Source organism: Aethalodelphis obliquidens, unplaced genomic scaffold (assembly GCF_003676395.1).
Source record: "Aethalodelphis obliquidens isolate GAN/ISIS:26980383/991018 unplaced genomic scaffold, ASM367639v1 scaffold23, whole genome shotgun sequence".
NCBI classification, from domain to species: domain Eukaryota; kingdom Metazoa; phylum Chordata; class Mammalia; order Artiodactyla; family Delphinidae; genus Aethalodelphis; species Aethalodelphis obliquidens.
This window is the reverse complement of record NW_020837967.1, coordinates 14761030-14777038: the sequence shown is the minus strand read 5'-3', so window position 1 is coordinate 14777038 and position 16009 is coordinate 14761030. Positions and strand designations below refer to the sequence as shown.

General features: G+C 41.8%; 1 protein-coding gene and 1 pseudogene across 1 annotated transcript in view; both read right to left on the bottom strand.

The window, feature by feature from the left end:
- Positions 1-376: 376 nt before the first annotated feature.
- Positions 377-16009, bottom strand: part of LOC113628340 (cytochrome c oxidase subunit 6C-like) — a 16179-nt pseudogene continuing 546 nt past the window's right edge.
- MSRB2 (methionine sulfoxide reductase B2) overlaps positions 14323-16009 on the bottom strand; it is a 22929-nt gene continuing 21242 nt past the window's right edge. Inside the window, exon 5 of the mRNA XM_027121819.1 lies at positions 14323-15080. Coding sequence (XP_026977620.1) covers positions 14976-15080 — 105 coding nt within the window. The 3' untranslated portion in view covers positions 14323-14975. The remainder of the gene's footprint in view (positions 15081-16009) is intronic.

Here is a 16009-nt window from a genome sequence, read left to right as displayed (position 1 = left end):
TCCGCAACGGGAGAGGTCACAACAGTGAGAGGCCCGCGTACCGAAAAAAAAAAAAAGAATACTAGCGATTCAAAAGTTTCATTTTGATCAATATTCTTTCGAAGATTTACTTAGAACCAGAGAGGAAATTTTAAATTCATGGAAAACACTGTTAAGCAAGCAGAATTAGGAAAAACATGCCGCACTTGGGAAACAATTTTCTTAAAAAATACATGAAATTCACAGGACTCGTAAACATTATGAATCTCAACCAAACACTCCTACATTTTTCAGAAACAAATCACGGTAAGTGAAAAAAATGCTTAAAGGTTCATAAAGGGTTGCTAGAATTTTTTTGTTTGCATTTACTATTTACTGCTGTTTTTTTTTGTTGTTGTTGTTAATCGTTTATTTATCATGAGAAACTATTCCTTAGTTCAGATATTAGTAGTTCATAGTTCAGGAACACAGGTAAGTGACAAACTTCCATGGAACTCAACCCAAAGAAATTCTTTATATTCCAAAATCACTTTGCGCTCTGAAAGATACCAGCCTTCCTCATCTCCTCAAAATCTTTTACGGAATCATAATTTCTGTAGAAGTCTGCATGTCTTCTTTCTTGGTGTAGCCCCAGCAAACTTATAGAAAGCTGCAACCCCCAAGGAGACAACGAATGCTCCAACAATATGAAATCGCAGACGCTTGGCCAGAAGGCCACGCATCTGAGGTTTTGTCAAGGAACTGGAAGCCATGGTAATTCTTCTCCTTGACAGCTCAACAACGACGTCCTTGGAGAAATCTGCTGGGTTTTTTTCTTTTACTATTTTTACTGCTCCATCTTCTACAATTGGTTATTCGGCGTCCTAAGCTATCATGTACTTGGTTTTAGGTCGGAGCCACTTTTGTTAAGTGCAGACCACTGAGGGGGTCCCTGGGTTCCTGGTGGCTTCCTGTCTATGGCAAAACAATGTGACTTTTTGTGCAGACATTCTGGAAGCATCGCTGAACTGAGACTGAACCATGGTCTAGGTTTCACTGAATCCACTGAAGTCATTTTGGAGGTGGTTTGGTCACCATGTCACCACGCGTCATGGTGACAGGGGCCCCTCAGGCTGCCCTTGCCCATCCCACCTGCTTGTGGATTGCCTGAGGGTCTCTGGCCCGGGAAGGAGACCCCAGGGAGCAGCTCTGCCCCTGCAGTCACTCCCATCCTGGAACCTCGCTTTAGCCTAGGATCTGGGCATGACACGTGTCTTAGGCTCAGTGGAAATGGTCACCCCAGGGCCTCTCAAAGGGGCTCATCCTTCCACTCCTGGCTCAGACCCCGGGCCCAGGTGAGGTAGGCTCCACTCCCGCTGAGGATGTTTCTTCTCCATTGCACCTCATCTTGGTGACTCTCCTCAGTGCCTACCCCCTGTGCAGGTCACCCTGCCCCTTGCGGTTTTCGTCCCCCTCTTCTTACATCGTTTGGGGCACCCATAGGGACAAGGATGAGGCCAGAGAGGCACCTAGATGTGAAATTTCAGCATTGGCTGCCTCTTGGGGTCTGCGGGTGAGCGTCTCCTGGCTAGTGTGGGCCCTCTCCCACCTCATACAGCCTTGGCCGTGCTGCAGGTCTCGGCCCCAATCCACAGTGTTCGGGCTCCGGGGAGATGGGTGGGTCTGAGGCGATGCAGGATGGCCACCCACTTAACGTGGAACGCTGCTGAAGACGGAGCACAGTTTTTGCAGCTCTCAGAGACTCCTGGTCCTGACTGTGGCCTTGAAAAGTCCTCAAGTCCATTCCTCTGCCTGAAATCAGGATTGTACCTGAACAGTTGTACAAATTTAACATCGTAGAGAAGCCACCTAACCCAATTTCCACCCGTGAAGACCGCCTAGGGAAGAGGCTGGCGTGAGGACTCAGGAACCTCGGGTGTCGCTATCGTCACGAGCTACTTCAGTCTCTCTGGGATTCAGTCTGTTTAACGGTAAAATGCACAGGGGTTGGACCCAGCGCCTTTTCATTCTCTTCTCTCTGTGGCATTTTATGGTGTTTGGAGTCTGTTACTCTGGGAACAGTCAGTCCTGATGATAGGATGTTATCTGTAGGCAAAGCTCATTGAAGGCTGTGGCCGGCGTCCAGGGAGAGCACAGGTGTCCCGGGCTCTCCGCCAGCACTCGCCCTGGCAGTTGGTTTCTTATCATTCGTCCCCGGCAATGGAGATTGGAGGGGAGTGCTGGTGACCCCCAGAAGCACGCCAGGTATAGGCATCAAGTCCAGTTCTCAAGTCAACGACGCACTAAGAGATTCAGGAACGCCAAGAGCTTCCTCAACACTTGAGATGCCTCCAGCGACTCCAAGAGCTGGCAATCGGTGAAGACGGTGACCCCCAGCGAAGCAGTGCCCGAGGCTGAAATCAATCTAGCAGCGGTGCTTATGGAGTGATGTGTAGAATATAGATGCTTTTAATTGCTAATTGTTCTTGAGACGCCTACCAAGGTTTTTTGTTTTTTTTTTTAATGTGGCCTAAATGTTCTCCTCACAGGCACAGTGAAGGAATTACAGTTTATTCACAGGATGACACGTTGCTGATTGAAGTACAAAGAAGGGTAATCAAGGTTAGTTTTGTTTTTTTCATCCGGCTTTTAACATTTACAAAGAAAATGATTTCAAGGGGTAGGCGCTAGAAAGAAACAAGCTCTAAACAGTTACCAATCAGTCAAATACTCGGATTACTAAGAATACACGCTCCACCCTCATCTTACCACCCCTCCCCCATAATCAGCATCTAAATGCAACAGGAATTACTCTTTTGTTCATGACTCTCAGGGGAGACCCCAGGACCCAGGCTTGGGTAACTTCATTGAGACAAACGTCCCTCCCTGACCCAGGCAGGGAGGCAGCCTTGCAGGATGCCCCCTGTTCAGATGAAATGAGCAGAAGTCTCTTTGTCTCCCATCCCTGTTCCCCAGAACTAGACTCGGGGGCCCCTCTAGAGTGAGTTTTAATATGGGAGAAAGGTCAGCAAGTATGAGGACAGGAAATTGGACCGATGTGGACGGCAAGCCTGCAGAATACCGGTTCTTTGATGAATTCCTCTCTTGCTGGTGTATTGAGAAAATGGCCTTTTCCTGGAGTCCTGAGGCTCCAGTGATGTCTCACGGGGCACCTTACAATGTCAGTGGGTTGACAGACCTGGGAAACTCAAGGTCACTGGTGATATAATGTGTTCAGATTGTCCTTGCATCATGGGGGATGGATAATGCTCTTTACGGCCTATGCCAGGGCAGAATCAAGCCACGATAACCCTTGAGAAACATCCTTGGGCTATTCCTAAGGACAGGCTTTCTTAAACCCCTCAGAGCAACGGTGAGCTCCAACATACAGGAAGAAGCCCTCCAGAGTCATCAACCAGCCTTTAGACTGAGGTCTATACCTTTTTAAGGCATGAGTGCCTATAGGTCACATTTTTTTTGAATTGATAGTTCAATTTTATTTATTTATTTATATTTTTGGCTGTGTTGGGTCTTCATTTCTGTGCGAGGGCTCTCTCTAGTTGCGGCGAGCGGGGGCTACTCTTCATTGCGGTGCGCGGGCCTCTCACTGTCGTGGCCTCTCTTGTTGTGGAGCACAGGCTGCAGACACGCAGGCTCAGTAGTTGTGGCTCACGGGCCCAGTTGCTCCGTGGCATGTGGGATCTTCCCAGAACAGGGCTCGAACCCATGTCCTCTGCATTGGCAGGCAGATTCTCAACCACTGCACCACCAGGGAAGCCCTATGGGTCACATTTTAAACTCAGTTTTTTAGCCAAGCCTAACTTCATGATTCAGAACAAGATGTGTACACAGGTGGCAATGTGACCTGTCTGCTCCACCCTTTCCTAAGTCCAATTCTAGCCAACGGAACTATTAAGATCCTTCCATCGCTCCAAAGAAAACCATGGTTCAGAGGAACATACACGAACCAAGAAGAAAGAGAGCAGCAAGGAGGAGCTACAAAAAGCAGCCCTGCATCCTCCGCTTCGCTGCTGTTTTGTTTTTTATTCTAATTACTTGTTTCCAAATGTAACTAACCTCTGCCATTTTCCCTGGGATGGAGTCGTGCTTCTGGTTCACTGTCTTGGTTGGGGTGCGCTGGGGGGCACAGTTTGAGGCTTCTGCTTGAACCTTTGTATCACGATTGTCCTTGCTCCACAGATGGGGTCCTGCCGGCTGGGAGGTATATGCGTCCTAAGTCCCCGGGGGCCGGCTAACTGACCTATGGGCTCAGTGATCCCCTGGTGAATGAATCTGGGCCAGGCCCATGTGCTCTGTGTATCCCCACTGTGACCATGGTGCTTTTGGGGTCCCTGGAATCAGTGACAGCTCAGATCCCGTATCCAACAGACCTCAAAGTTCGAGGTTTTCTTCTCTCCAGTGTACAGTGACTACAGCACAGGGCTCTGTGTCCCTTTGGGGAAAGATTAGGGGAATTAGTACCACCTTAAAGACTTAAAGGATACGGGGTGGCGTCCCCAGTTCGGCTCCACTTAACACACCATATTGGAAAGAACAGACAGCCACTGTATATTCAGACCCTATGTCATTCTTCTTTGGTTCCTCTTCCGCCACACAGGTCTCCTCAGTTTCTAAAGAACACCCCTCCACGTAACCTTTACAGTGTGCATTTCCTGCTGTCTGGAATAGCTTCCCTCATCTCCAGTTCTTTCCATGGTACCTTCTTAGTGAGGCATCCCTGATCACCCTATCTAAAACTGTAACCCACCCAACGTGTCCTATCCTCTTTCCAGGCTTAATTTTTCTCCATAGCACTTAGCACCACCTGAAATTTTATTGTATTTATTAATTGATTCTGTTGCCAGTCTCCCCTACTAGAATGGATACTCCACACGAGGACAGGGCTGAGATATCGTGCCGTTGACAGCTGGGTCTCTGGTACCTAGGAAAGAGCCCAGCATAGGGCAGGTACCCCTTAAATATTTGTTAAATAAATGACTGAATGGATGAGTGATGTTGGCTTAACCCCCCTCCACCCCCAGGCGACCCAGCCTTTTCTGAATGCTTCCTGTCTCACTTTCTATTAGAGTCCCACCTCCACTGCCCACAACATGCCTTGACCATTTCTCTTAGGTCCTGCAGGCCAAGCAATGTAATTGGAAACAGGAGTGTTTCATGCAGGTTCTATTTTTGTTTTGTCTTGAACTGGAGTGACCTCCAAAGAATCTTAATTTTTCATACTGACCAGAGTAAAAGCTAATGATTCTTTTTTTTTTTTTTTTTTTTTTTGGTACGGGGGCCTCTCACTTCTGTGGCCTCTCTCCCGTTTCAGAGCACAGGCTCCGGACGCATAGGCCCAGCGGCCGTGGCTCACGGGCCCAGCCGCTCCGCGGCATGTGGGATCTTCCTGGACCGGGGCACAAACCCGTGTCCCCTGCATCGGCAGGCAGACTCCCAACCACTGCGCCACCAGGGAAGCCCCGAATGATTCTTTTAATATCCCAATGAAATTATTTTGTTAGAAATTTGCTTAATGTTTTCACATCTATTTTCTTGGGTGAAACTGGTTTATAGATCTCCTTCTTTTGTGTTATCCTCTACCTTGGATGGGATTTGATGTTCATTGTTACGTTATTTTACCAACTATTAAATTGACTTTCTCTCCCCCTTCCCTCATCCCACCAACCCAGGAACTATGTCATGGCACAGGAATTACTGGAGGTTTGAAAGAACTCGCTCATGAAACTCTCCAGGCCCAGAGTCATTTTTGCAGGTAACTATGAATAATTTCCAGTCCTCTATGCACATTAGTCTATTCGGGTATTACAGATTTTACTATAGTAATTTTGATCAGTTAATATTTTCTGCAAAAATCATACACTTCTCCCATCTTTTTCAGTTGAGCTCTATAAGGGCATGTGTTAACAATTTTTAAATTTCCTGTATCTGTTTTTATACCCTGCATTTCATATCTAAGTTTAGTTCAGATCTTCTTTTCTTCTAGATTAACTACTAGAAGTTTGTTTTATACTGTTGTTTTTCAGAGATCCATTTCTTTGATGTTTGACTCTTACTATATTTCTCTCCTAATTCATTAATGTCTCCTTTTAATTTGTCATTTCTTTATTCTATTTTTCTTAAGATCACCTTATTCTTTTTGTCTAACTTCTTTAAATGAATCATTAACTTCCTTTATTTTCTCTTATAAATAAAAAAAGCATTTAAGGCTATGAATATAGTATTAAAAACACCCTATAATTTTTTATATGTAGTGTTACTTCCTAAAAGTCATATGATAAAGAACTTGTCTGCTCTTTGTCCTGGGTTCCTGGGATGGAGCCTCTAAACCATTGGAAATTCCCGAGGGATGTCTGAGTCTTTGTTATTCATAGACTGGACTATACCTGAGTTTATACTGAGGAGGTGACTCAGGTGGGAGCTGCTCTTGCTGGAAAGACCAACCATGTGACTAGAGGATTTCAGCTTTGAGCCACGAGGTATCAGCCAGCCCAACCTCCTGACCTCCAGGTAGGGAAGGGGGAATAGAGATTGAGTTCAATCACGTGAGCAATGCAATCAATCATGCTAGGTAGTGAAACCCCAATAAAAACCCTGAATGCTGAGGCTTGGGTGAGCCTCCTGGTGGCTGTGCCGGGACGGTGGTGCATCCTGGCTCCACAAGGAGAGGGTGCCAAAGCTCTGTGTTGGGACCTCACCCTATGTGTCTCTTCACTGACTGGTCTTGATTTGTATCGTTTAGAGTAAAACTGTAATAATAAGCATAGCACTTTCCTGAATTCTGTGAGTCATTCTAGTGAATTCCTGAAGCTGAGGGGGTCGTAAGAGCGCCCCTGGATTGTAGCCAGTTGGTCAGAGGTGGCCTAGGGACCCTCAAAATGTGCCTGGCATCTGACACGAGGGCAGTCTTGCTGGGGATCGTGCCCCAAACCTGTGGAGACGGTGCAGCTCTGGATGGTGTGTGTCAGAACTGCACTGCAGCACTGCAGTCTATATGTTATTTAATATTTTATTTTTTAACACAAGTATATAATTCAATCTCTTTGCTATAGTCATTTGAAATTCCTTCTAGATCTTAAGATATAATTCAAAACAGTTATGGGGTGTTTTGTTCTTTGCTTGCTGTTGTTGTGAACAAAGAGAAGCAGAGGTGCTCCAATCCACCCATACATAATCCATGATCACTTCATCAGTCATACCTCTCTGTAGTTATTCAAACAAGTCACGGTTTCAACTTCTTTCTGACTATATCTGCTTTATTTTTTACACTGTGTGTATGTGTGCTGATTTGATGGTAGGCATGGGGTTCCTGGATATGAGGTGGATCTATAAGGTTGTTAATTCAATAAAAAATGATTGAGTTTCTCTCCTGTGGCCAGAGAGAGACGTGCCTGGAGAGCAGATGAAAACCATTTTCTATTAAATGGCTATTATTCCTCTGCATGCATTACTCGGTGCTTCAGTGTGAGAACGCTCACACGGTACTTGGTTGGAGTGAGTGGCAGAGGCCTCCAGAAAGCAGGGTAGACCAGTGCAGCAATCGATGCTTCTGTTTTTTAGGAAAGGTCCTTCTTAAAAGAAAATACGGTCAGAGTGGAAATGTAACAGATGTGGCAAACACACCTGAAATTAGGCAAATCACCTTGAGAAAGAGTGCTCCAAAGGTAGGCAATGAATGGGGTGAAGAATCCTGTCTGATTAGTCATTATTTTCTGAATGGGTCTTTCCCACCCTCTTAGTCTGGGGGATTATATCTGAGATGCTATGAGAACCCAGGAGCCTGAATCGTAGTCGCTGACAATTAGAGCAACTTCAATTTCTTTAAGCTGTGAGAGGTGCAAAGAAAAAGAAAAGGAGCAGAGACAAGCAGAGTGGGCCCTCTGAAATAGAAAAACAAAAATGGAAATCAACATCTAATATCCAGGAAAAATGGCCACCATATAAATATACAACTATTCTTCCTGGAATTCTTTCTTTTCTAGAATAAATACAATTCCTCAAACTGTTATACAGGGATTAAAAAATAAAATATTAGAACCCAACTGACAGGCTAATGAAACTGGCACCAGGGATTCATTTTTTAACCCACACCGTAACATCCAGCAAATGGAATCTGTGGTCCTTAATAATGATTTATATTTTTTATAATATGATAATAACCAGCTGTTAATGGTGATTTACGTTTCTGCAACATGATCTCACCTGGCTGTAATATAATGAATATATTTTAAAACCCACAAAAGTTTAGGAGCCAGAATGCAGCCCATAAGTTGTGTTCATAGCCAGTATCCAGCACAAAATACCTTGATTCATCACATACCACAAGAGGAGTTAAAAGGCCTTTGGCTGGAACCTCCTTCTTCCAGTAATTCACCAAAATTATAGGCACAAGAGAAAGAGAAGAGGAACCTGTTATATGTTCTCTAGGCCTTTAGAAAGCCTGGAGTTGTTACTTTGGCCACATACATGCCAATTTGCCAGAAAGGTGATACTGCAGATGTCGATGGAAGGGCACGGTTAAAAACGCACGGCCCACCACTGCTCCCATCGGCATGCCTTTGCTGTCTTGAAAACCAACAAGGGCAAGATTTTTGCCAAGAGAATCAATGTACATTCTGAGCACATTAAGCACTCCCAGACCTGAGATAGCTTTCCGAAACACGTGAAGGAGAATGATCAGAAAAAGAAGGAAGATAAAGACAAAGACACCTGCATTCAGCTGAAGCCCAGCCTGCTCCACCCAGAGAAGCCCACTTTAGGAGAACCAGCAGAAAGGCGTCTGAGCTGCTGGAACCTATTCCCTAGGAATTTATGAGAAAAAAATTAAAAAAGGCTATTAGGTATCAAGGAAATCACAATATAAATTCCTCTCTTAAAGACCACCTGTTACATATTTCTATGTTCTATAAGACCAATATATACATCTGAAATGTGAAATGCTTCAAATACAAAGCACGGATGACTGTGCTTCTGCAGAAAACAACCAGAAAACTGAACATAATACACACAGCAACTACCTGAAAGTACTGGAGAGTAAAAAGAAGCAAATGACCTCCAGTGAAGAATGCAAGCTCTGCTTGAAGAAGGCACAAGGGAGCCACAGCAGCTGGTCTCATCTGCCCAGATTTTAGCCTGGGGCTAAGAGAAGCCTGCGGTGCACTCAGGGGCGGTGGCGGGGTCGGGGTGGGCGGTGTCATGGCAATACTAGAAAATATGTTGATAGTATATCGTATAAATGTGATAATGAAAATACACATATCAAAATTTGTGAGATGTAGGCAAAATAGGGTATACAGGAAAATTTAGAATTTTAAATGCCTATGTGGGAAAAGAAAAAAGGTCTAAAACTCAATGATCTAAGCTTCTACTTTAAGAAACTACAAAAAGAATAAATTATACCCAAAGCAAACAAAAGAATAAAGAGTAGAAATCAATAAAACTGAAAACAGAAAATAACAGAGAAAATCAGTAAACCCAAAACCTACCCTTTGAAATAAATCCAAGAAAATTAAAAAACTTCTAGCTAGAGTGATCAAGAAAACGGAAGACACAAATTCCCAGTATTAGGAATGAAAGAAGGAGCCTCACCACATGCCCTTCAGACACTAAAAGGATAATAAGAGACTATTATGAACAATCTAATGCCTACAAGTGTGACAATCTAGATGAAATAAACACATTCCTTAAAAGAAACAATTTACCAAAACTGGCTTAAGAAAACTTGACAGACCTATATAAATTAAGGAACTTGAATCCACAATTAAGAACCTCCCCACATAGAAAACTTCAGATCCAGATGGCTTCACTGGTAAATTCCATCAAACATTTAAGGAAGAAATAATACCAGTCTGAAAATGACTTTTTCAGAAAATAGAAGAGGGAGCATTTCCCAGCTCATTTTATGATGCTAACATTACCTTGATTACAAAATCAAAGACATCACAAGGGAAATGCGGAGCAATATCACTCATGAACAGAGATGCAAAAATTCTCAACAAGATATTAGAAAATAAAACCCAACAGGATTCAAAAAGGATACTACTATACATCATGTTCAAGTAAGGTTCATCTCAGAACGCAAGGTTGGTTTAACATTAGAAAATCAACCAATGTAATTCACCACATTAATAAAATATAGGAGAACCACCTAATTATTTCAATAGATGCAGAAAAAAATCTGATAAAAATCAACACTCATGATAAAATCTCTCAGCAACTAGGAATAGGAGTCTTCCTCATCTGATTAATGTCATCTATGAAAAATCTACAGCTAACATTATATTCAATGGTGAAAGATTTCATGTTTTCTATCTAAAATTAGAAACAAGGCAAAGCAAAGATACCCACTCTCACTATGTTGATTTAACTTTGTACTGTAAGGCCCAGGTGGTGAATAAAGCCGAAAAAGAAATAAAAGGCAGATTGGAAAGGAAGAAGTAAAACTGTCTTGTTTGTTGACAATATGATTGTGAATGCAGAAAACTCTAGGGAATTCAGAGAAAAGCTAAGAAAGTCAATTTAGCAAGGTTGCAGTATACAAGGTCAAAACACAAAAGCTAATTGTATTTCTATATAACACCAAGAAACAATTTAAACAACTCAATTTGTAATAGCATTAAGAAAATTAAAATACTTTGGGATAAATTTAACAAAATAAGAATCACACACTTAAAGCTAAAAAATATTTAAAGAAAAATTAAAGAAGACTTAAATAAATGGAGGGATATACCAGGCTCATGGATTGGGGGACCAAACATTATTATGAGGTCAATCTCCCCTAACTGATCTAATATAATTCAAGATAATTTAAAAATTTATATGGAAATGCAAAAGAAACAGCATAGCCAAAACAATTTTGAAGAAGAACAAAGCTGGAAACCCATATTGATCTGATTTTACGACTTGCTATAAAGCAATTATTAATCAACGTAATGCCATAAGGATAGACATATCAATGGAACAGAGGGTCCAGAAATAGACCCACACGTATATGGTAAATTAATTTTTGTAAAAATGTCAAGGACGTTCAAGAAAGTCTCCAACAAATGGTGCTGGGGCAACTGGCCATCTGTAGGGGAAAAAAAGAGGAAGTGTTGACAAGGATGTGGAGTAACTGGATGTTCATTTGTTGCTGTTGGGAATACAAAATAGAACAGCCACTTTGGAAAACATACACAGTACCTTATGAAGTTAAATATATATTTCACTCCCAGAGAAATCAAAACGTAAGTCTACACAACAGTGTGTATGTAAATGTTCATAGCAGCACTATTTGTAACAGCCAAAAGTGGAAGCAACCCAAATGTCTGTTAGTTGGTGAATAGATAAATTGTTTACCCATGGATAGACTATGGTATACTGCTCAGCAACAAAAAGGAACAAATCACAGTATAACATGGATGAATCTTAAAACTGTTAGGCCAAGTGAAACGCTTCAAATACAAACGGCTGCATGCTATATATTTCCATTTATATAGAAGGCTAGACAAGGCAATGCTCTAGTGACAGAAATACCAGTAGTTGGCTGGGGTCAGGGTGGGGGAGGGATTAATTCATTTTAGGGTAAGGGAATTGTTCTGTATCTTGATTGTGGTAGAGGTTACATGATTGTTTGAAATTATTAACATTCAGCAAATTTTTCACTTAAAGTAACTGTATGTAAATAATATAAAATATAGGAGTTCTTGATTCTGATTGTGGGTCACAGACATTATAATAATGAAAGGAGGACTGGCCGTGTTGTCTAGAGACCTGTGTTGTAGGCTTGACTTGGCTTCTTAAGCATTATCTGATTTGGAATAATTCACTCAACCTTCCTGAGCTTCCACTCCAAATACAAAATAGCAAAAAAACATACTGTCTTTGTCTTCCTCACAGGGACATTTGTGAGGGCAAAGTTAAAAGCCTTCGGATACTAAAACCGTGAGCTATTATCCAGGAGCAATGGATAGCTAGCAGCATACCAGCACTCCCATCCGGGACAACGAGAGCTAGGCAAAATACAGAAATTATTTATTAATTTATAAATATGTGTTACATTTATTAATTTATAAATTATTAAGTAATTACAAATTATTATCTCTGTAGACAACAGAAAGGTTCTGAGGTAACAAGAAATAAAGGGGCTAAGGTTCCTGTACTAGTTTTCTATTGCTGCTGTGAACAACCAACCACAATCTGGGTGGCTTAAGACAACATTTATTACCTTGCGGTCACATGGAAGTCTGAGAAGAGTCTCGCTGGGATAAAGAAGATGTCGGCAGGGCTGTGTTCCTTTCTGAGGCTCTAGGGGAGAATCCATTTTCTTGCCTTTTCCAGCTCCTAGAAGCTATTCACATTCTTGGGCTCATGGTCCTACCTACTTGCATCTTCAAAGCCAGCAATGTGGCATCTCTCCGACCCTTCTTCCATCATCACATCTCTCCCTGACCCCAGCCAGGAAAGGTTTACTTCTAAAGACTCATGTGATTAGAATGGACCCATCCAGAGAATCCAGGATAATCTATCTCCCTGTATCAGGTCTTTAATTCATTCACATCTGCAAAGACCCTTTTACCATGAAAGTAATGTATTTACAGGTCTGGGGATTAGGATATGGACATCTCTGGGGAGCCATTATTCTGTCTGCCACAACTCCAGAGAGGGAAGAACCCCACAGAGCTCCTTTTATCCTGGGATCATTTGCCAATTCTAAACTCTGCCAAGAGCCTGAGAATTTAGGCTTTGTACCCACAAAGGGCATCTACTAGGGGACACAGAAATGAGCAGAGCATTTATAACAGAGACTTGGGGACCCTAAGTAAATGGCTAGTTTTCATCTTAGCACATTAGATGAATATGGGATCTGTGTAGGTCAGGGTGCTAAAACCCTAAGTGGAAAGCCTCTGAAATGCAGAGCACTGTTTTTCATCAGTTTTGTGAGCAGAGATTAAAAGTTCAAACTGTTTCAGGAGGAAAGGCCTCATAGAATTTTCTTTTTGCCTGTTGAAGACGGAGAACTTTAACAGAGAACTGGAATCCATAAAAAAGAATCAAATGGTTATTTTAGGACTACAAAAGTACAACACTTAAAATTAAGAATGCATAAGATGTGTTTAACAGCAGACTAGACAAGCAAAAGGATAAGGCTAGTAAATTAGAGAAGAGGTTGACAGAAAATATCCACATAGAAATACAGATATTTAAAAGAACGGGAAGATACAGAAAAGAGCCTTAGAGATATGTGGGATGCAATTAATGGTCTAAAATTTGTGTAATTCAAAAGGAGAGAGTCTAGGGAGAAAAAGAAAGAGATAATAACAAAACTGATGGAAGTATCAACCTAAGATTCAAAGAGCTCTGTGAACCCCAAGCACAATAAATACAAAGACAACCACACCAGGGCACATTACAAACTGCTGAAAATCAAATAAAAAGAGAAAATCATAAAAACAGTTGTGGGGGAGGGGAACACATTACCTTCAGAGGAGCAACAATTGCACTGACAGCTGATTTCTCAGGAGAAACTATAGAAGCCATAAGACAATTGAATGAAACTGTAAAATGTCCAAATAAAATTTCTCCAAATTAGAATTCTACGTCCAGGGAAAAGGATTCTTCAAAAATAAAAGGAGACCCAAAGGTATACATTAAATATGTGCAATTTTTAAATATATCAATTGTACCTCAATAAAGCGTAAAAAAAATGAAAGGCGAATAAATACATTTTCTTACCAATAGAAACTGAGAAGATTCACCATGAGAAATCATGCACTAAAAGCAAAAGAGTTCTTCAAGCAGAAGAAAAAAAAAATCCCACAAGGAAACATGGGATTTCAGGAAGAAATAAAGAGCAAAAGAAACAGCAAATATGTAGGTAAAGATAAATGAATATCAACATATACACTAACAATGATTTGTGGGGTTTATATGTGTATAAAATTAAATTAAATACATGACAATAGTAACACAAAATATGGGAGAATGTTAATGAAGTTAAAGTGTTCTAAGGTTAACATTCTTGGAAAAGTAGAAAAAATTAATAATTTTAGTATGACTGTAATAAATTAAGGATGGATGTTGTGATTTCCAGGGTAAGCACTAGAAGAAGAGTTCATAATGCATAACTCAGTAATAAAAATAGAATACTTAAGTCTCCTTTCTGTCCATAAAGTCTCAAAGAAAATGATTTAAACACTTTCAGTAACAAATTATTCAAGACTCTCAACGTGTAAAAAAAACACTTGAGTTGCTATCAGCATTGGTGTAACCAAACACCTACTACCACATGACCTAATTATTTTTTGGCATTTGATTTAGTCATTTTTATAAAAGAGCAAATTCACAGACTTAGACAAAAAGCAAACAGATTTTAGTAAATATTTTATTTGAACTAAATTAAAGTTTAACTTTGTAGCTACTTGTATTCATCATCACTGAAATCTAGCAAACTCCCATCGAAACTTTAAGTTGCCCGTAGAGAAGCTGGAACTGGAAAGTTCAAGACAGTCTAAAGTTTTGAAAAAAATATCGTGCATTCCGTGGATCCCCCAAAGCACGGCTCATCCACAATCCTCCTCCTCGTTGCTTCTTTCCATGCTGGGACTGTGAATTAGTCTAACCCCATATTTTCTTTCCTCTTTTCACTCGATCTCTCACCTATATATGTCCATGAAGAACTTAACTGCAATGGAATGTTCAGGGTGGTTTTGTAGGAATTCTTTGGTTTGTCCATCAGCCTCCAAATGTCCCCAAAGAGTCATGCCCTCTGGTCCAAGCAAAGCCCACCGAAGTCGATTTAATGGAAATGGTTGCCCCTCTGTCATTTTGTGAAATTCCAATCAAAGCCAGAGCCAGGGTTGGCTGACTCCAGGTAGTAAGTTAGAGAAGGTGTGACTTGCTTGGTGATAGCAGCAAACTTAGCCTGGTTTAGTAGGTAATAAAACTAGCTACTCACATAAATTATGAAAATTGAGTTTGGAAATGAGGGAGTGGCGAGGGAAGGGCACTCTTGGAGGTAGTCAGTGTCTGCTTGGTTTGAACTTGAGTGCCACACTGTTGATGCAAAACCTCTGACCAGTAGGCCCAGGTCCATCAGGAAACACATGGCCAAGGTGAGCTTCACACTGCAAGGAGAGAAGCCTCTGTCATTCCTCAACTGGGACAAGGCTCTTTATGTAAAACCAGACACATGAATCCCACATGGCCGCCCCACTCGAGTTTTTGACACTGGTTTGGGGAAAAAGTCGATTATACCAGAATTTGATTAAGAAATGAAAGGATGCAGAGCACAGTAGCGGTGAATCTCTCTCTCCTTTATCAGTGAGAATGTGAGCAAGTGATTTAACTTTGGCCTTGATTTACTCATCTATAAAATGGGGATGATAATTATACCTACGTAATAGAGATGTTGTGATGACTCATTGATACGAAACATTTAAAGCACTAACAGTTCCTGGGTGAGTACTCGGTAATCTTGTAGCCAGTGTATTACTATTGTTTTTTATTGAAGACAAGACTAAGCTACATTTATCTGCTTACAAAACCAGAACATTTGAGCACCCAAGGATATCAAAGTGAATCTGCTGTCTGGATTTAAGCCACTGTCTCCTACCAAGCTCACAGGAGAAATAACGCGCTGGTGTCACCTGCAGCGCTGCTCCGCCAGTTGCTGACACGCTGCAGAGTGAGAGGGGGCATAGGGACGCCAGCTATGCTTGGCCTTCCTGCTGATTGTCTTGTTAGACCTTCGCGGTCTCCTAGGAGTTTCGACTCGCCCAGGAAACAACAAGAGTCGGAAGCCGATGCAAAACGCAAGAGGTTTATTGAAGGCCGGTGCACCGGGGTTCCTTGGTCCTCACGCAGGAGGTCGAAGAAGGAACCCTTTTGGGCGTGAATATGTCAGTTTTATAGGTTCCCACTTCCCCGTATGTAAATTATAGATTTGGCTGTGTTCTCCTGCTGATTGGTCCCGGCTTAGGCTCGGACCAGAGAGGGAACTTGTCCCTAGCTGCCTGATTGGTCTTTGACAGACACCTTTTTTACATTTTGTTAT